The 21,474-nt window shown below is 41.1% G+C and overlaps 1 protein-coding gene across 2 annotated transcripts in view; it reads left to right on the top strand.

The window, feature by feature from the left end:
* ANK3 (ankyrin 3) overlaps positions 1 to 21,474 on the top strand; it is a 205,971-nt gene that overhangs the window by 104,942 nt on the left and 79,555 nt on the right. For both annotated transcript variants that reach the window (XM_051800208.1, XM_051800209.1), the window contains exons 17-23: positions 1,200 to 1,397; positions 3,892 to 3,990; positions 14,296 to 14,394; positions 14,491 to 14,589; positions 14,977 to 15,072; positions 18,085 to 18,157; positions 18,361 to 18,423. In XM_051800208.1, coding sequence (XP_051656168.1) covers positions 1,200 to 1,397; positions 3,892 to 3,990; positions 14,296 to 14,394; positions 14,491 to 14,589; positions 14,977 to 15,072; positions 18,085 to 18,157; positions 18,361 to 18,423 — 727 coding nt within the window. The remainder of the gene's footprint in view (positions 1 to 1,199; positions 1,398 to 3,891; positions 3,991 to 14,295; positions 14,395 to 14,490; positions 14,590 to 14,976; positions 15,073 to 18,084; positions 18,158 to 18,360; positions 18,424 to 21,474) is intronic.

The raw sequence follows: 21,474 nt of genomic DNA, 5'->3' as shown, positions 1-21,474 counted from the left end.
ATTTGGTGGCCGTATACTCCCCTTATTGATTGTGGTGCTCTGTTTTATGAGTGTCCTTTTCAAATGTCTTAGTACTAAGGTCTGAACTGAGTTTGAATTGACTTTTGAAGGTTACAGAACCTTTTCCACGTTAAATTAGTGCTGTGCATCTCTTGGCTGCCAAGTTGCTATTAAAGCTCTCTTGTAATCAGTTGTGTGCCCCTGTGTATTTATTCCTCACCCCTACCTGCACTGCCCTGCATCTGCTGGGACCTGCCTTCCCATTTAGTCCATTCCTGCTGCCCTGTGGGTGCAGGGAGGAACCAAGCCAGGTGAATGCTTTGTGCCTTTTGATAGATTTATTGGGCTGTGTAATCTGAGATGCACATGGTACTTATGATACTGCACAGAAGAGTTTGTGCAGCTTGGGTCTCATCCCCCCTGACCTTCTCCCATAGTCACATGCAAATGTGTGCACATTTGCCATTTACTTGATAATGAGTGCTAATACATTTCTGAAAGAGAGAAAGCTCTTGATTAAACAGTCATCAAAATCTGTACCAAAAGCTGGTCATACCTCAATCAGTGCTTTGGTATTGGCATGCTAATCAGTTATTCTTTATATCCATTTATCTGTTTTCTGCCATGCAACAGATATACTGCACTCTTATTAGAGGGCTCACTGGGTACACATATTGGAACGAATAAAAAAATAAAGAATGCATGACTCTAAAGTCACGTTCTTTAATTTTCCCTTGATCTGAACAAAACCAGGTTGTCAGTAAGGTTTAGGTTAAATTCTGCAAGAAAGACCATATTTCATGTACATAATGCTTTCATTCAAACTGTGAAGTGGGGGGAAAATCAAACAATAACAGCTGGTCTGAGTTATGAACACACATCCTGCTCTTTTTTATGTACTTTTAAGGAAAAGTGGCAAATGTCTGTGCAATGAAACTCAAACTCCTGTTGTTATAGATTGTCCTCTTCTGAACAGATATTTTTGAATGTTTATTTCAGAATCCTTCTCTTTGTAGCAGTTCTTGCAAAAAAGATTGCTTAGAGGTCTGACACATTCATTTGTACAACTAGTTAATGTTGTATTTCAGCACGTTTGACAGAATTTTTGGAACTAATGACATACTTATTCATAGAGTTGGGTAGGTGATTTATCATGGTGTTTAATGAGTGGTTTGCCATGGAGTGCTTTCTGTTGACAGAATGGCTACACGCCACTGCACATAGCTGCCAAGAAAAACCAGATGGACATAGCCACCACACTGCTGGAATATGGTGCTGATCCCAACGCTGTCACCAGACAGGGCATCGCCCCTGTGCACCTCGCCTCCCAGGACGGCCACGTGGACATGGTGTCCTTGCTCCTTTCTAGAAATGCTAATGTAAATCTCAGCAACAAGGTGAGTGTTCCCCCTGCCTGGTGCCCAGGCAATGAACAAGCATGGTGAGGAGAAGGATGGGGGCCTGCAATTAGATTCCACTCACTGTGGTTCTGCACATGTTGAAAGCCACTGCAGGTGTCTGAATGCATATCATCATTTCTCCTAGCCAAGAGAGCAGGGTGCAATGTCACATTAAATGAACTGTGTTTTGTAGTACCCAAGTTTCAGTGATAGCACATGCTGCAGTGCAACTTCCTAATCCATCTCCCTTCCTTCCACATTATGCTAGTCTGCCAAAACATGCCCAGAGAGAAAACATCTTCCACCCCACGGTGGTTACTGGGTCTGTTATTTATGAGCCTCTAGGTATATGCCTGCCCATTTAATGGCAGCATTTGTCAGTTGTTACATGTGTAATTGTAACACTTGTCATATTTTCATAACTTTTTGTATTTGTAACATTTTTAACGCTATAATATCTTGTAGCAAAGAAGTGACATATACCAACAAATGGTAACAATTATTGCCATCTAATGGTAACAGATACCTTGTTAAGGAAAGCTGACTTTTTAAAGTGGGATAATAACAGCAAGTTTGAGATTTTGTTCATTAATATCAGTGATTCTTCCTCCCCAGAGGGTGTTGCTTAGAGCGCAGTGACTTTTGGTGTAATTTCTCCTTGGGGCAGGAAAGGAAAGTTAATAGATTTTAGTTTCTGTAGCTATGAATTTATAGGCTATTAAGTCTGCTCTATAGCAATGTTTCTAGCAAATGTGCAGCCTTAATTCTTTAAATGCTCCACTAGACATCATTATTTGATATTGTCAAGTGAAGTTTCAGTAGAGATTTATGTGGCTAGAGCAGAGAGGCAATAGAAAAATTTTTCATGGAAAATGTTTCCCGTTCTCAGCAGGTAAAAAGATTCAGTGTCCTCTGAGGCAGTGGTTGGTGCTGCACAGGACTGCTGTGTTCTCCTGCTCCTGACTTTACAATTTGGTTACTTTTGGGTCCTCGTTGAGAAAGCTTCTCTTGCAGATGTGGTTGGTTTGTTCTTTTTCTCAAGTCTCAATCAAGTGTGTGGGGTCGTGCAGTGCAGGATGGACTTTGTATCACCCCAGGGAACTCCGCCATGTGCATATTCTGCATCCCATTGGCTATCATGGGTTTGCTGCTGAGACTAATACAGAGAGCATGATTGAAGCTGCTGGGCACTTTGATTCAGTCCCACCAGAGGTTAATTACCTGCAACATCCTTCAATCTGTTACTGTTCAGTTGTAATCTCTAGTTTCTCATTATACTGATAACACCACCTTTTGAAAATAGTTCACCTTGTACTCTCTCAGGAACGCATGCTTCCTCAGAGCTCAGCACCTACATTTTAAGCCAAATGTTTATAGCACAGACTTTTGAGTTTTGCAATGGGAATAAAAAGAGCATTTATTTCTTGAGTATCCACAGAATGGTTGGGAGCTGCATACCCAGAGCTCCAGTGTGGGCACTGTGCACTTATTAAATGTTTTTAGAAGGTTTGGCCCACAATATCCAGGCTCCATTAGGTAATTTATAGTTGGTTACTGTTATATATTTGTGCAATGACCCACCTAAGCTCTGCTGTTACCAGGATTGCATATTTGAGGAAAGTACAATGGGACACTCAGAATAACTGCCTTTGGTAGGGAATGCACCGTGGACATGGATTTGGGTTCAAGGGTAAGAAACTTAGCCAGTGTTTCTGCCTGATGTGCCAACTGCTGCCACCTGCTCTTCTGTCCTTGACGCTGAAGGCAGTAGGAACAGGAGGAGAGAAAACAAACTGAGATTTACAAGTAAAGGATATTCTTTCTCATTCCTAAAAACATCTCCTCGGCAGATGCTCTCTTCCACCTGTTTTGTCTGAGGCCTTTTATGTGACAGAAAGTTTTCTGAGGTTTTAAGGGTATTTAGATCTCAAGTTTTAGATAAGAAAAATAATAAGGTATAGAAAAATAAGTGTCAGTACGTGTGAACTAGCAAGCCTGTATCCTCCCTGAGCAGAGAGAAATAGACCTGATCTCAGAGAAATGCAGTTTTATCTTTTGTGTTTATGTCTGAAAATGATCAAGTAAAGGAGTAAGGATAAATCAAGTAAAGGTAAGGATAAATCTGACAATGTAAATTCTAGAAAACTTGCAGAAGTGCAAACAATGATGCAATATTGATTATAAAGTCTCATTCTAAGGAAGTGAATTAGGAGCTAAAAAATTACTATGTGACTTTTTCTTAAAGTGGTCCAATTTGCTATCCCACACACAACACTGCTTGAACAAATGTTCATTGTGTAAAACAAACATCATCTTCCTGGCTTTTGAGTTGTGCTTCCTTGCAGATCGACAGTGTGATTAGGAAGCACCTTACACAGTGAGAGTGGAATGTATAACTTCTTTAAATTCAGTAGGATGTTTTGAGTCTCACTGATTTTGCACTTTAGTATTCATGTGCCTCCTCTGAAGATTTGTTGCTTCTAATTTACAGAGTGGACTGACGCCACTCCACCTGGCTGCTCAAGAGGACAGGGTCAATGTAGCAGAGGTTCTTGTCAACCAAGGAGCTGCTGTTGATTCACAGACAAAGGTACAAACACTGCTGTCAGCATGAAATATTTCCTTTCAGGGAAGCATGAGCCTGGAGACTGGACTGGTAATTGATTTCAGGGTGAAACTAAAATCACAGCAGAGAAACATTCCTTGTAATAAATGATTGTAGAATACATTCTGAAAACTGAAGAGATGTAAATCTAAATGTTTAATGTTAAGTTCAGTCTTTGAGTAGTAAGATTATTTCTTGCCAAATATTTAGATCAATCTAGATTTAGATTGTGTCCTACTGTTGTGCTTCACTGAAGGTAAGTGGGATTGCTCTGGTTTTTTTTGGTTAAGGAAACTTTTACAAAATCTTGAGCTCTCTCTATAGAGTCATATAATCTTGTACCATAAGCATAGTCTCATCTGCTTTTGGTATTTTTTACATGTTTCACGTTGCTTTCCATCCAGCTGATGGTAGAAACAAAACACAGGAGAACCCTTACTTAAAACATCTACTTACAGCAAGAGAAACTATGTCAATGCAATGTAGACATTCCAGGCTATTAAGTTAAATACTTTTCCTCATGACTTAAGAGACTTCATGAAACTTTAAGAAACTTCATGAAACTTTATGGAAGTAGTTTCCCCTGAGCTGATGCTAAACAGCCATCCATAGACATGATTCTGCAAGTAAAGCTATTGTTCATTTTTAGAGATCATCCCCTTTTCCTACAGCTTGGCTCAGCATCCATGGCTGGGTACCTCTGAATTTCTAAGCTGCTTTGTTTTGCAAAGCATAGCAGTGAGGGAACTATTTCATCATACTGGTACATTCTAGGGAACTGGCTTTTTCTGTTGTCCCAAGTTCAGACTGGGCCATTGTTCTCCTGTTGGTAAACAGAGAACTGTTAGGTTGTCAGTAATTTTGCTCTACTCTACCTTCAAAAAAATGTTAGAGGTGAAACATTTAACTCTTCAGGGCAAATCTGAAATTCTTTATCACTGTTATTTAATATGAAATACATATATGCAACTGTGGTTTGTTTCAAATTTAGTTGCCTAAAAATAGTTTTGCCTAAAGTTAATATTTAGACTCCTAAATAAGATATGTGGATTTCCAAGGTGCTTGGGGATGGCTTTTGAGACCCTCAGGGATGACACCTCCCACTTCACTGTATTGCTTTTTAAGATCGATGGCCTGGAGTAAATTCAAGAGCCTTTGTAGAAATGGCTTTATGCTCACTAATGGTGTACAGTGCTCAGAATTTAATGATAATGATCTCAGTGTTGATTATACTTACATTCCTTGGGCATTGTCTAGATCTTGGGGTCATTCCTTTAGCTGGGCAAGAAATTAGTTGAGATCAAATACTTCAACCGTAGCTGATCAAATCAGCTAAATGAACCAAGTCCCTCAAGCTGACCTGCACCCTTTGTGCAGAGCAGTAGCTTTCACAGCTCTCTGCTAGGTGTATGCCATAAGTTGAGTGCTGTGCTTGCATCCCAAAAATGTCCAGGTGTGTCAGACTGTCCAGCAGTGTTATCATTCTATCATCACACTGACAGCTCAGAAAGGGCTGAGTCCATCATCATGTCTGGCTGCAGCTCAGCTGATTATAATCTGTGGCAGAGGAAAAAGTCATTGTCATGGGATTTTTCTACAGTATAATTCCAACTGTATCAGCTACTATTTCAATAATATTATCCTGACATAAAACTGAAATGGTTCTGCTGAAATCCCAGGAGCTTCTCTAGCCTTTTACTTTTGTAACATATCCTCAGCCTGTGTTTTAAAGATGAATCAGTCGGGGTTCTTATCAGCCAGGTCACCCAGCAGCACACGAGATCTGCCCTGGTTCATTCTGTGCACAGTTTCCTCAGATGCATGTGGTTGCCTTCCTGGAGATAGTTTCTACCTGGTTTTGGTTTCTGTAGCAAGACATTGCAGAACCTGTTCTTTTAACTGGTCAAAGCTGAACCACCTCATAGCCCATAAATTTTTCAGGGTGTTTGCCTTTCTCCCTCTCTGCAGCACTGTTCTCTGCCCCACAAATAGTAAGCAGTCTAAGGAGGCATTTACATTTGACAGGTGCAGGCAGTCACGTGTTCCCTTTGCCTGCTCTCCAATGTCCAAATAGGATCCCATTCTGGACTGCAGTGGCCTTTTAGTCACATTAGCATGGTGGAAACCTCTGAGATACTGTCACAGCTGAGAGGCAGGGTGTGTTTCATGGGTCTCAGGGCTGGCCTGGCGCAGTTGCAGAAGCTCTGTACTGAACTTTATGCCTGGCAGGGTGGGATGGGATGAAGCAGGCACACAGCAGAGACACAGAAAAGAGGCTTTAGTTTATCATTCAGAGATCTTCTCTGTATGGAGCTGATTTTCTTAATTGCATCTCTGAAAATTGAACTAGTCACTAGGCGTAGCAGGGGGGAAAACGCAGTCACATTTGACTGTGTGCAGCATGAATCCTGTCCATCAGTAATAGTCATATAATTTTAAAGAAGTCAACAGTAAATCCCTTGTTGTTCATCCTCATTCCTCAGTTATATATGTAACTGGTGTGAGTTAAGAATAGTCTCCCAGTACACATTTGCCTCCATGGGACTGCTCTGTAGTTGTCAGGAAGTGGGGCAGGGAGTCATAAGTCAGGCAAAGTCAAGCTGTATTTAAGCAGGACTCCTTTGGCATGTAAGAAATTATCTGTCTGGGAAAACATGCCTTATTAATCCTGTAGGCTTCTGTGGTGAGGAACACCCACACCAGCTTGTCCTCCTGCCTACCATACTCATTTTGAGTTCCTAAGGAAAGAACTGACAAGCTCTGAACTTCTACAATAAAGGAAAAATGTTATGTTGTAAGAACTACCATGCCTTGACCTCATGCTCTGTGCAGGTGAAGTTCAGATGATTGGCTTGTACAATAGCAGCTCCGTAGTTACAAGCTCTCTTGTTTAGATGGATTAACTGTTCCATGGGAATAAAAGGTCTTTGCGTGCTGCCTCTAAAACCAGAGGCACTGGGGGACAAGATAAGCAACAGCTGAGTTGGCTCCAGAAGCACTGTTGCTATGCTTGCATGTTTGCATGATACTGTCCAGCATGTCCAGTTCAGATTCATTCCTTTGGACATACAGAAGCAGAGATGTGTCATCCGTGCCTTAAAAGTCAGTGAAGCTGCACAGTTCAGAGTGACATTATACTGGGGATCTCTGCTACCAGCAGTGTCACCACTAACCTGTCTTCTTCCCTCCATTTCACATCTATGTGCTTTTCTTACCTCAATTATTGTGGTCTAGATGACTATTCGGTGGTCTTTGTTGTTATTGTTGTTGCTTTTTTCTTTGTTTAGTTTCTCTCCTTATCATATTTCTCATTTCCCCAAGATAAGTAAGCACAGGTTTAATGTCACTCCAGCACAGTATCTGTCAATAGGGGGAGAACACTTCATATCATTCAACTTAATATCAGCAGGTCATTGAACTCCTGAGTAGGGACCAATGAGCTGTCATCTTCCTGCTCTGGTACATATTCTTTAGTCATCATTTATATATAACTTACACTCCCGTGAAAACATCTAGAGTTTGCAGTTCTGACACATGGGAGTTCTTACCCCTGCTCAGATTCTGAGGGCTGCACACACTGTTGGAGTTTTTCAGGTGGTTAAAGGAGAAGATGGGTCAGAAACACATTTCGTACCTTGAAGCAGTAGCGGGGAAGAAAAAAACTCCAGTATTACAGAAAATTACTTGTACAGGGGATTAGTCTGTATGATTAAGATCAATTCTGGCTGTAAAACTTATGAGCATTTTCAAAATTGCCCTTAGACTTGAACAATTGCAACTGTGGTTCTCTCTTGGGGTGGTTTCCCTCCCAAGAAATTTTTTTCCTGAGCTTTGTTGTAGAAAAGGTCATGAAAGGAAGAATAGCTGCTGGTTTTGAAGTCCATTTATTAATGGTGTTATGGGATCCTTCTGGTTCTGCTGCATCAATTAACTAAATAGCCTCAAATCCCAGAGCTGCAGGAGTCTAAGTCAATGCTGAAAAGTAAACAACACTGCTTTAGCAGGCCAGAACTAGTGCTTTGAGAGAACATAAGGCTGCTCCTACCACTTGAAAATGAGATTTTTTTATGCAGTTTTATGTGACGCCTGCTCCTACAGTTTTAAGCTCAGCCATGTTAGACTGAGCTCCAGTTGATAACCCACAGAAAATACCTTATCTTAACATGCAAGAGTGGTGGAAATGTAGCAACATTAAAATACACTTCAGATGGTGAAGTTTCAGAGCTGCTTAAAAACCCTTCACATTTAGAAAACTTTAAAAATTCAATTTAGTGATCACAGAAGGCTTAAAATGTTAGTGTCCTGCAGCAAAGACTTTTAACTATTCTGACATTACATTTATGTGTCTAAGTATGTTAAAGAGTTTTTGATGCTGAAAATGTGTTATGCAACATCGTCCTTAACACAAGGAATGCTCGTCCCTACACAATAATATTGGGAGTTAAAAACCAATCTGAAGCCAGGGCTGCAAGCAGATATTCCTTCTCTGGTGGTCATATTGAGTGTAAAAGCTGCACTGGTACATGTGATGTTGCTTTTGTTTCAGGGCTTTTGTGCTGGCAGTTGGCACGAGTAAATATTGTTTCATGGCTCAGCAGGTCTCCACATGTCATTTTTCAGCTGTTTATCCCATTGGATAATGTAATTGTAGGATACAGCATTACCATGATGGACTGGCAAAGGAAGACTGGTGAGAGAAAAATGTTGGTTCAGTCAAGGATGAAGAGCAGGATCTGGAGCTTTGATTTCAGTGCAGGTCATTTTAGTGAAACAGTTGCTGCACTTGGTGTTGGGCCTGCCCCGGGGGAATTGATGGTCTCACAGTCCCTGGCTGATGACTGTCTGGAAAACAAATCCAGTATTAAACTGTCTTTTGTTCTTAAAACTCTGGTTTTGGTAGGAGATAATGGTGGCTGAGAGGTCATGATGTTCTTTTGCAGGTTGAGCTGGGCTTTTTATTTCAGATTTATTCAGGTCTGCCTGCTTTGTTCTGACAGGAGCCCCATACCAGCCTGAGTGCTACAATGGTTCATAACAGCAGTCCAATTTTTCCATTGGATTATCTAATTTTCAGATGCAGAAAGAGATAGGAAGGAGGCAAGGAGGGAAATGCTATCGAGAAAAATCTCTTTCATACAGAATGAACACAGATACATATATCTTCAGTAATATCTTCATGGTGCATTATCTCTCTCTCCTTGTCCCTTTTACATGCTCAGTTGTTATCAAGACATTTCTGTGGAAATTTCCAGCCTAATAATGTGCAATAATGAACCTTTGCAAGGTACTGCAACGTGTTAGACCCTGATTCAGCAAAGCAGGGAAGTGTGTATGTACACATAGGTTTGCCCATTTCATTCAATCAAGGCTTTGTGATCTGTGGATCTAAAGCAATTTCTAGCCCTATAAACAATAATACTGTAGCTTCATTGTCTGCCATTTATGGGAGAAAAACAAAAACACAGCAGCTTGAGAGTCAGCATGACTAGAAAGATGCAGTAATTCAAGCTGTTAAGATTTATGGTTATTGCCAGTGGAGGATATTAAAGTAATTCACTGAATTCACTGACATGATATACAACAAGGCTTGTGATAATTTCCCTCAAAAATAAAAATTGAAGGGCAAGAGAATAAGGGATGCTTTGCATTTGTGTGTTCCATTAGAAATGAAAAGCTCAGTATTTCTGATTTTATGTTTTCTTGGCACTTAGTCTGGTGGGTTTTGATAAGCCCTTCCCAGCTGCTAACTCCCATGTTGCTGCTCATTCTTCAAAACCGCTACGAGCAGCACAGCAGCTGAGTGCCAGAAGGTGATGTGTGTTAGAGCTGTGTTAAACAAAAGCCCTGATTTTCTTGGAAGTCACTTTTTTAATGTTAGGATGCCTACAAAATCCCTTGGTGCTTTGCCAGTAATTAGAACTAAACTTTAACTGCTGTGCAGAAATGGTGAGGGTTTTGTTGGGGTTTTTTTTAGTGGCGTTTTTGTTATTGTTGTTTTGTTTGTTTGATTGTGGGGTTTTTTGTATTATTGATATCTTTTGAAGCAAAATATTTTAGCCTCCTGGGCACCTTTCTATAGAGAATGAAAGTAGCAAGCTCAAGTAGCCCTAAGAATTGCTACTTTTATTGTTGATTTAATTGTGTAATTGGAGAATATGCCAGTTGGAGCATTTCAGAAAAGTTAACAGAATACCTGACTTCCATGGGGATGTTGGGATATAAATGTTACACCTTCCTGAGCTAGAAACAGTTGAGTGCAGGAATCTGTACTGTAGCTGAGAAGCAAAGGATATCCTTTCCAGGTTTCAGGCACTGAAAGGGAGTTTTGCTACCTGCTTTTCTTTTGACCAATGCCTTCACTACAAACGCTGCTGACTATGAACATGAAAGATGTCCTGTGGTGTCTGATGAGGTCCAACGTGCCCAGTGAGACGTGTCCCACCCTGTCAGATCTCTGTCACTCTGCTGTCAGTGACGTTGTGGTGTGTTAGCCACTGCCTCATCAAATATGACACGAGACAACCACAGGGTATGGCAAACTTGAAAGAAAGCTCCCAGGCCTCTCCAAGGACTTCAGGCAGGAAGCTGGTGTTTTGCCACCAGGCTGGCAGGTGCCCACGTGGCTACTTGGGACACACATGATGCCTGTAGCAGAGAAGCTGCCTTTCAGTGCACACACCTCCAGCTGCCACACTCGACCAGGCACCAGCACCGAGAGCTTCAGAGGAAGACTCCTTCAGCTTCAGCTCTGGGACACCAAGGAAGGATGGCAGGAAGAATAATGACCCTGGAAATGTCATGATTTCTACCATGGATTTGAGGGGAAAGAGGAAAGGTTTTCATTTAGTCTCTGATTTAAACAGCAGGCTGGTCAGGAGCAACAAAGAGCATCAGTAATTGCTCCTCCAGCCATTTGTGAAGGTACCACCTGTAAGTCTCTGTACTTACCATTTGTAGAAGGAAGCTGTTGTTGCACTGCAGTAAATATTGGGGGTTTGTAGCTCCTTCTTCAGTATTCAGAGTATTCAGTGTTACAGGCTGGAGAGGAGCCTTTGCAGATCACTTCAAAGGGGAAGTTGAGATCAGCTGGTCTTGGCTCTCTGATATGCTCCAGATTTTAATGTTTTAGGGTTATTAGCAGGAGACTCCCAGCAGGTGGTCTCCTTGACTTTGGATTTCATCTCCACAGTTGGTTTTATGCTGTCTGATTTTTTTCTTTTTTTTTTTGACCTTGCTAGTCATGTTAAGAGAACTGTATTTTCAAGGGGGGTAATGGAATTGAGATCTTGTAGGAGGTTTCATGGCTTTTTTTTTAAACTGTTTTGATAACTTGGCCATCTTTTAATACAAATTTATCTTTGGGCCATGTAGAAGCAGAGGCTGTAGAAGCTGTGTCTGAGGTACATGAGTTCAGCATTCTGCTGAAGACTAAAGACTCTGGGTAGCTCAGGGAGCCCTGTCAGACTCAGACATCAGGCACTGCTGGGAACAGGAAGCTATTAGGCCAATCCTAAACTAACAGTAGCTGTAAGATGAGGTCCCAGAGTTCAGTTCATGATGATTTCATTTTAACTAGTGCTCAGGCTCTTACCATTGTGTGCAACTATTCTGCAGGAAAAGCTCCTTGTAGTCATTTGGCATCTGATCCAACGTTCATGTAAGTCAGCAGAAAGTTTCATTCTGCTGATGCCAATGGAATTTTGATTCATTGCTGTTTCTGGCACTGATTAACTCATCCTGGTTGTCAAACCTAGTAGTTGCTTTAGATGGCAAAGGGTATATAATAACTGGAAAAAAACTACACACCAGCTACCATCTCCTGGTACGTGTGAATACAACTGAAATTAAGTAACCTTGTGCAAAGTAGTAACAGAGGCAAAGTGACATGAAAAAAATGGTGTGTTTAAACCCATGGACACTTGAGACTTCCCTTTAGTGGAAATAGTTCACATTTGAGGTTTTCTCTTTCTTTCTTTCTTTCATCTGAGCAGCTATGACTTCACGGTTTGAACATGTGGTGTAGTGCTGGCTTCTGAATCCCAGGCTGACTCTGGACTTGTCTCCTCAGTGCTTTTGACCAAGTTGCCTAAGCTGACTACACCTCACTGGCTTGGATGTAAAAATGAGGGATGACAGGCTGAAGATTTTAACTCTCTCTGTGCCTCTGCCTCTTGGCACTAGCTTTTTCTTTTCAGAACAGGAAAGCAAAGGCTTTTTTTCACCTTTAAACTGTGGAGCAGCAGGAGCCTGGTCAGTACAACACCAGCCTGTTTTTCAGGCCTTTGGATCTAGTTCCACATTGTTCAATCCCACATAGTGTATTTTCCTTCTGGCTAGTTTGAGCTCTACCAGCAGCCAAGACATGCAGCATGACCATGTGTCCCCATATATATTCTAACTGACCTTTCTGCCACTGAAGTTAATAAGCTCAGACAGCCTCAGACCTTCCTCTTTCCCCCAAAGCAGAATTCTTTTACATTAACAGGAGTGCATAGTTGCAGTGCATTTTACCATGTGTTTAGTGTATTAGTGTTCCTCATATCGTATATAATTTGTCAGTCTAGAAATTGATTTTTCCATAGAAACTGGTAATGGAGCATGGGACCAACTGCATTGGAAGTCCCACAGAGTAGCAAAAGGACGTGTTACACTGGCAGTGTAGTTTCAGCCTACTTGCAAAATGGGGAAGCCCCACAGGAACAGTGGCTAAGGACCCTTCTGGCATCTCAGAGCCCATCAAGTGGGCCTATGAAACCTGACCTTTAGAGGGGAAAGGAACCCCGATAACTCACCTCAAGAGAGGGAGAAGCCCATTAATCCCTCTCTGTGAGCCAGGCAAAGCATCTGCTGGAAAGCCATCAACTCCTATTGTGAGTGGGGGGGGAAGATTTGGGGAAAAGTAGCCTTTCTCCATGCCATGGAGAAAAGTAGCAAGTTTTCATTTAAAGGTAACTGTTTCATGAACTGTGTGTTAGGGAATGTTTTGATTGTCTGGAGCTTAATGGTGGTGATGACAGGGTTGAGTGTTTATGCATAAGAATCAGGGGGAAGGCCAACAAGGCAGATATCCTGGTGGGAGTCTGATATAGACCACCCAACCAGGATGAAGAGGCAGATAAAACATCCTGTGAGCAGCTGGGAGAAGTCTCACAATCGCTGGCTCTTGTTCTCATGGGGGACCCCAACTCCTCAGATGTCTGCTGGAAGTGCAGCACAGCAGAGAGGGAACAGTTTAGGAGGTTCCTGGAGTGTGTGGAAGAGAACTTCCTGACCCAGCTGGTGAGGGAGCCAACCAGGGAAGGCTCCTTCTGGATCTGTGTTTGTCAACAGAGAAGGACTGGGGGGTGATGTGATGGTTGGAGTTTGTCTTGGGCACAGCAATCACAAAATGATAGTTTTTGGTTCTTGGAGAAGGAGAGGGGTCAGCAGAACTGCCACATCGGCCTTCTGAAGGGCAGATTAGGAGACTGGTTGAGAGAGTCTCTTGGGAGTTCAGTCCTGAAGGGCACAGGAGTCCAGGAAGGCTGGACATTCTTCAAGAAGAAAATCTTTAAGGTGCAGGAGCAGGCCATCCCTGTGTGCCAAAAGATGAACTGGCAGGGAAGAAGACTGGCCTGTCTGAACTGAAGAAAAAAAAAAAGGGGAGGGAGAGTTTATGACCTTTGGAAGAATGGGCAGGCCACTCAGGATGACTACAAGGGTGTTGTGAGGTTATGCAGGGCAAAAATGAGAAGAGCCAAAGTCCAGCTAGAACTTTATCTTACTCCTTATGTAAAAGACAGTAAAAAATATCTCTAAATAGCAACAAAAGAATGGCTAAGGAAAATCTGCACCTTGTATTGAATGTGGGCAAAACATAGTGAGAAAGGATGAGGAAAAGGCTAAGGTACTTACTGCCTTCTTTGCCTCAGTCAGTAAGACCAGTTGTTCTTTGGGTACTCAGCCTCCTAAACTGGAAGAGAGGGATGGGGAGCAGAACGAAGCTCCCATAATCCAAGGGGAAATGATCATCAGCCTCCTACAGCACTTAGACACACACAGGTCTGTTGGGCCAGATGAGATTCACCCAAGAGTACTGAGGGAGCTGGTGGAACCACTCAATGAGCACTTGAATTGACATTCATGAGAAGCGTGCTTTTTTCCAAGGCTAGAGGATTTTTCACATAAACCAAAGGAAAAAAAAAAAAAGCTTAACAGGATTTTTCCTATTTCATGTCTGCTTGGTTGGGTTTTTTTTGTCAGGGCACGTGTGGGATATTCACATTTACTAACTGCTGATGTTCATTCTAGATGGGATACACTCCTTTGCACGTTGGCTGCCACTACGGAAACATAAAAATTGTTAACTTCCTTCTGCAACATTCTGCAAAAGTCAATGCCAAAACGAAGGTGAGTGTCCCACCTCTGCCTCTCTCGCTCTGTGAGGAGCTGCCTGTGTGCTGTGCCCCCACTGCAGCCTTTCCTTTTCCCTTTCTGTGCCTGCAGAACGGGTACACGCCGCTGCACCAGGCAGCGCAGCAGGGGCACACCCACATCATCAACGTCCTGCTCCAGCACGGCGCGGCGCCCAACGAGCTCACTGTGGTAAGTGCAGGGGGGCTCCCAGGGGCCACTCTCCCCTCGCTCTCCTCATGTGTGTTTGAGCAAGGGAAATGTGGGAAAGAAAAGTGCGTGTGGTGGGAGAGGAAAAGAGCAGAGGAAGCCTATTCCAGTCGCCCCCGCATCCTCTATGCCATCATCTCTTCCAGAATTAGAACAGCAAACATCTGGAAATCTCTTCATTTTCATCCCATTTCTGCAAAGAGTTAAAAACTTAGTTTTATATCCTACTACCCAAAAATATATTCATTTCAATCACCAACTTGCAAACTTTCATTTTTCTTTTATTTACATTCTTCTACTGTTAGTTAGCAGGTTCTCCCCTTTTCCTTGCTAACATTCAACTTTTGTTATAAATGTTTCAATTGCTAGAATGGAAACACTGCCCTCGCCATTGCTAAGCGACTTGGCTACATTTCAGTTGTTGACACATTGAAGGTGGTGACAGAAGAGACCATGACTACAATTGTAAGTACAACTTAGCTCAGTAGTGAATGGAAGAATTTTTCCAAAACCAGGGTATTCAGCTTTGTTTAGTTACATGACTGCTGAGATTCCAGTCATCTATTTCCTTTTAGCAGTATAAAGTATGTATTAAATCAAATATGAGCTGTATATTTTTAAAGTAATAGACACTATGAGGATGAATACAGAAAGAGTGCCAACTGAGCAGGAAATGGACATTGTAAAGGACTGGTCATAACTGCAATGTTTCTTCACAGATCTTGTTGTTTAGGGAACAAGTTTGTAGTTGAAAAGACATTTCTACAAGACTTGTATAAATAGAAGCTGCTGCTGCCTTTTGAGAGCATTTCCCAAGGGATGATGGCTTGTATTTGGCCTAAGAGAACCTATTCCACTGTAAAAAGTGGTTGGGATTTACTTAAAAGCACCTCATTCCGTAGTTTCTGGCATCTTCCACAAGCTGGTGAAAGGCTGTCTTCTGCAAGCAGCCACAGTCAGCCCCTGCATCCCCAAATATCCATTCCCTCACATGGACATGAACTCCAGCTTGTCCGTCGTGCCTCTCAGGAAGTGTTACCCAGGACACACTGAAGGGACTATGAATGGTCAAATATTACCTGCTGTCAGAAAAATTCACAGAATCCAAAATATTTCTCAGAAAGATCTTTTGTTCACTAATGTTTTGCCAAATTGCTCTTTTAAGAGAAGAGTTTTGTGAGGTGAGGTACCTCCATGCACTACCAGCATAATAAAGCCCAAACTGTGTCTGAAGAACATAGGTTCAGAACATTGGCTCCAAATTTGCTTTTTCCTTTCTGCAACTATTTTTTTTCTGACTTTAAAAAAAAAGATAAATATGCACATGCATGTATTTTTAGGCATATGGGAAATGGAAAACAATTATTGTGTGTGTTTCATGTTTTGTCATCAGCCATTTGTGTGGTCTGTCTGTGCAAGCAGGTGGTTGCAATATGATGAGCATTTGGGATGACAGGAGGATTTTAGTTCTATTACTGCCCGTACCTTTTCTTCCTGTGATTTTTCTAGTTGTGGTCTATAATTAAGTAGTTTACAGAAAATCCACCACATAGAAGACAAATTTCAGAACAATAAAATATAAAGGAATATACCAGAAAATAAACATAATTATTTTTTTTCTTTATTTCTCTCTATGTTTTCTCAAGAACATATTTCTCTCTAGAAAGATTCCAGAACAGTTTTCCACAACCTGATAAATTTGATGGAGAATATTATACAGGATGGCAAAACTCAAATGGTTGCCTAGCATACAGTTAGGTAGCTGTAGGAAAAGTAAAAACCACACCTTTATGCTAAGAAATCCCAATATCACAAAGTTCTTCTTAGCTTGTAAAATCAAGAAGCTGGAAGAGTTTGTTCTGCATTTGATGCAGAACAATAATCATTTATGTTCTGTAGATGAAGTGTAAAGAGATGATGGGTCAGGCTGTGAATTGTGCCAGAGGAAATTGCTGAAAGGCCTGTACAACCCCTGATACCCACCCTCCAGAGAAACCCAGAAATAATTTCCATTAAAATCACAATTTGCTGCTTATCAGTGTGTAATTTTGAGTCTTTGGAAGTCTAGACATGAAATCTGATTTACAACTTAGGGTCTTAAAAACTTCAGTTTGACTGCTGAGACTTATATTTTGAGGCTCCCAAAACAACTCCCAAAGCTAAATGTAATGAAACCAGGGATGAACATAAGTAATTTTGCTACAATTTAAACATCAATTAAAAAAAAAAGTCCTGTGATTTTGCTAGTTTAACAGCAAAAAAAAAAAAAAAAAAAAGCTAAAAAGCTTTGTAAGTAATTCCCACAAAATGAATTGTGTGAGGCTTTTTCTAAGTTTTGTAATGTTTGAGCATGCAGGAGCTCTTCTGCCTGTATCAAGGGATGGCAGTAGCCCAAGAAACATGAAATGCTGAATAAGTATTTATAAGGCCAGAGAAAAAGTGAAATCTTTTAAAATACATGAAGATGGGAAGGCTGTTTTGCCCTCCTGAACTTGTTAATGATTTCTTATTTGTATATGAAGGATGAGAAGCTGATTTAAAAAAATATAAAACCCCTATAAAGATGGGCATGGATTTAGTGTGGGATGGGATTTTGTTTGGGGTTGGTTTTTTGGTTTGGTTTGGTTGGTTTTCTTTTTAATCCCATGCACTCCTTGAATGGTAACTCTGCAGGTTCTCTTGTGGGACCTAAAACTTTACCAGTACTTGTTGTGCTGTAGCTCAGCTGGAAAGTAAAATGTGCATGTGTGTATCATTCATGTGATATAGGTATTCTAGGAACAGATTTCAGGCATTCATAACATTTTTTTTCTGCCTTTTTTTTTTATATTGGTCTTTGAATCTGTAACAATATAAACATTGGGATGAAAATCATCCAACCACTTCAGAGTGTCTTTCATACACAAATCCCTTAAGGGATATCATTTAGCCTGCATGTGGTTACAATTGTTCTCATTTGTGGGAAAAACACACAATTCATGCTGAGGCACCTCTGAAAAAAATTCACAGATATTCAACCTGCTCCCAAACTGCAGAATTCTTCTAATGTCAAAGGAGAAATACTTCCCTCAGAAATTTTAGTTTTAATAGAGATTACATATTCCTGCTCAAGATTTAGATGACTACTTAAAGAGTTCTGATTAAACCCCTTAACATGAAACTCTTTTCAGTATATTTGATTCTTCTTTTGATGTAATTTTTTAGGACTTCAGCTCATACTTTTTCTGCTATGAAAATATGAACACAGTTTAAAATACAAATATAATATTGCCTATTTCTCTTGTCTATTTAATGTATAGTTCAATTAAAAAGTATCTTTAAAAAGGAAAATTAATAAGAAGCTATAAAGTGGTTTTTTGCTAACTGCAGTTAAAAATATGTCCTACCTGGCACTTAATTTTTAAAATAATTTAAAATAATAGAATTTTAAGAAAAATTATACCTGTACCCTGAAATCCCTTTCTTTTTCTTTTACAGACTGTTACAGAAAAGCACAAGTTGAATGTACCTGAAACCATGAATGAAGTTCTGGATATGTCTGATGATGAAGGTATTAAAAATGTTAAGAAAAATTTATTTAGTCTTTTGTTGTTATAAGAAATATCCATTTAAAAAACAAAACAAAACAAAACAAACAATACACAGTATTAGTTGAATATGGTCATTGCACATTTGTTATTGTTTTGATTGTTTTGTTGACACATTGATAGTCCATGCTTTTATTTAATTATTTTGTTTATTTAAATCATGCAGTTCGTAAAGCCAATGCCCCTGAAATACTCAGTGATGCTGAATATTTATCAGATGTTGAAGAAGGTATTTGTGCATTTTTGTATTGCACTGATATTTAACTTAAGCTTCTTCCTTCTATTTCATCTGTCTGAAAATTAATCCTTTCAGATAATTTTCTTATTATCCAACTAACAATAACTTCTGCTTTACAATTAAGAATGCCTTCAAAAATTCTTTGAGCTATTACTGATAATCATCTAACCTTTTCTGAATTTCTTACCATTTTAAAATCAAATTATCTTCACTTTCCTGGAATAATCATTTTGCTACTGCTTCTATAAAGTTAACTGAATTTTAACTGAAAAATGAATTACTGGACAAAAGGGTCAAATATCAAAACACTTCAGAAGAAAAATAGTGAAAGTAAATGGCAAAAAAGATTAAGTTTTTTGTTTTTTAATTCTGATGCAAATTCAGCTCTGAAACGGTTGATTTACGTTGATAGGGGACCCTTGACCCAGAAAGAAGTATTTTCAGGGGTGTTTATGTTTGATTTTGTTTTGGTTGTTTGGTTATTTTCTTTTAAATAATTTTTTGGTCCTGACATTCAGTAAAAACACATCAGATGACTTTTGCTCTGGATTAAGGGGGTGCTGCATTGGACTCACCTGTAGGTGTTTGTTAGTACTAAGTAAAGTACCTTGTAGCTGAAATGGTGCCTGTATCATCCTGCACATGAAATCTGTGTGTGACAATGAACTCCTCCTGTTTGCAGTGCCCCTAAATAAGCTCCTGAGCTGTAGGCACCAACAGCCTGCCTGACCCAGCTCCCTCCTGTGTGCTGGGCAGCTCTGACATGGTTTCAGTGGTCCCCAAGTATTTAAAACTCCTTTGGCAACTTCTTCCCTGCCCTCTACCAACACCTCCTGTTAGGTCAGACCTCCCCCTGGGCTGGATGTGCAGAAGTCTGTGCAAATTTCATAAGGAACTGCAGGTTTCCAGAGGCCACGGTGGGAGTTCCCAGGTGACAGGTCAGAAACGGGGAGGTCTTGAGTTGCTGAAGAGGACAATAGTGTCCTGAAGGTATTCTTGTGAGTTCTGATTCACGTGCTTTAGAGCTGCAGGTTTTTCTTTTCTGTTAGGAAAACAAATGACTGTGTTCAATTTTCTTGTACTTCTTTAGTCAGTCTCTCTTTCTTCATCCCTATTGATGTAGTTACTTTTAATTTTTATAGCACTGAAGCAGCAAGGTGTAAAAGATATTCAGCTAAGTTCTTTGTGTGCAGCTCTTGTTTAATTCATGCACCGAGGCTTTTGGTTTGTTCTCCGTCTGTCATTGTGTTCCCATTGCTGCAGTTCCAAATGGGTGGTGTTCCTACTGGACACCTGTGTTTTCCAAATAGCTCTTAGGCTATTGTTGTGCTCAAAATACTGTATTGTTTTAACTGACAGGAGCATTGATGCATGGTAGTGTTAGCTAACAGAGCAGTAACTATTGCTGTGTCCCACTGCACAGCATGCAGTACAGATGAGAAACACCCCTATATGGAATCTGAGTGTTGGAGCCAAAGAAGCAATTGTGTCTTTTAATGTACAGGATCATTTTTAAGGCCAAATCTGTGGAAGGTTTTTCTAGTCACTAGCTCTTAGTTTAACAAAAACCAAACAAAACCAACAATTAAAAATGCAGGTAATACAATTGATTCCATGCCTAGAGACTGTATTCTGCACCCATGTTGTTGGTAGGGTTGAGGGTGTGTATATATAAACAGTTCTGCAATGCATCCTTGTGTCTAAACTGGAGAGACATGGATTTGATGGACTGACAGCTCTGTGGATAAGGAATTGGCTGGATGGTGGCACTCAGAGTTGAGGCTGAAGGCTCAGTGTCTGAGTGGAGACCAGTGACAAGTGTGGTTCCTCAGGGGTCAGTATTGGGACCGGTGCCATTTAACATCTCTATTGGTGACATGGACAGTGGGATCAGTGCACCCTCACCAAGCTGTGTGGTGTGGTTGACACACTGGAGGGAAGGGATGCCATCCAGAGGGACCGGGACAGGCCTGAGAGGGGAGACTGTGCAGACCTCATGAAATTCAACAAGGCCAAGTGCAAAGTCCTGCTAGATCTGGGAAATCCCAAGCACAGATACAGGCTGGGAGGAGAAGGGATTGAGAGCAGCCCTGAGGAGAAGGACTTGAGGGTGTTGATCAATGAGAAGCTCAACATGACCCCAGCAATGTGCACTTGCAGCACAGAAACAGACGTGTCCCAGGCTGCATCAAAAGCAGTGCGGGCAGCAGGTCGAGGGAGGGGATTCTGCCCCTCTACTCTGCTCTCATGAGACCCCACCTGGAGTTCTGTGTCCAGCTCTAGGTTCCCAGTGTGAGAAGGACATGGACTGTCAGAGCAAGTCCAGAGGAGGCCACAAAGATGATCACCTTTCCTGTGAAGCCAGGCTGAGAGAGTTAGGGTTATTTATCCTGGAGAAGAGAAGGTTCCAGGCAGACCTTAGAACACCTACCAGTACCTAAACAGGACAAACAAGAATGCTGGAGAGGGACTTTTTACATGGGCATGTAGTGACAGGAGAAGGGGGAATGTCTTTAAGCTGAACAGTGTGGGTTTAGATTCTATATTAGGAAGAAGTTCTTCACTGTGAGGGTGGTGAGGCACTGGAACAGGTTTCCCAGCAAAACTGTGGATTGCCTGTTCCTGGAAGTGTTCAAGGTTTGGATGGGGCTTTGAGCAACCCGGTCTAGTGGAAGGTGTCTGTGTCCATGGCGGTGGAGTTGGAAGGAGATGATCTTTAAGACCTCTTCCAATCCAGGCCGTTCTATGAGGTTGTGATAACAGGGTCTTTTTCAAATTTAACAATGAAAGAGAGCTCTCAAATCAGATAACAGGTATTTTATTAATCTGTGCTGAAGCATTCCAGGGTGCAAGGCATGTGAGGAATTACAGTCTTTGAGGTGATAACCTGTCCCTTTCCTGACTTGTGTATCTGTAAAGACAATACAGTGATGCCCATCCCCACAACTCCTCAGTGGTGATGGGGTATTTATACACAGTGCATCCACTTACACCAGTCAGAATAAATATGTTCAAGATGGTAAGGCACTCTGACAAATGTCA

This window comes from Manacus candei, unplaced genomic scaffold, assembly GCF_025592945.1.
Source record: "Manacus candei isolate 608988 ecotype Guabito, Panama unplaced genomic scaffold, ASM2559294v1 h1tg000050l, whole genome shotgun sequence".
Taxonomy (NCBI): domain Eukaryota; kingdom Metazoa; phylum Chordata; class Aves; order Passeriformes; family Pipridae; genus Manacus; species Manacus candei.
Note: the sequence above shows the minus strand (reverse complement) of the source record. Positions and strands in the feature narration are given on the sequence as shown.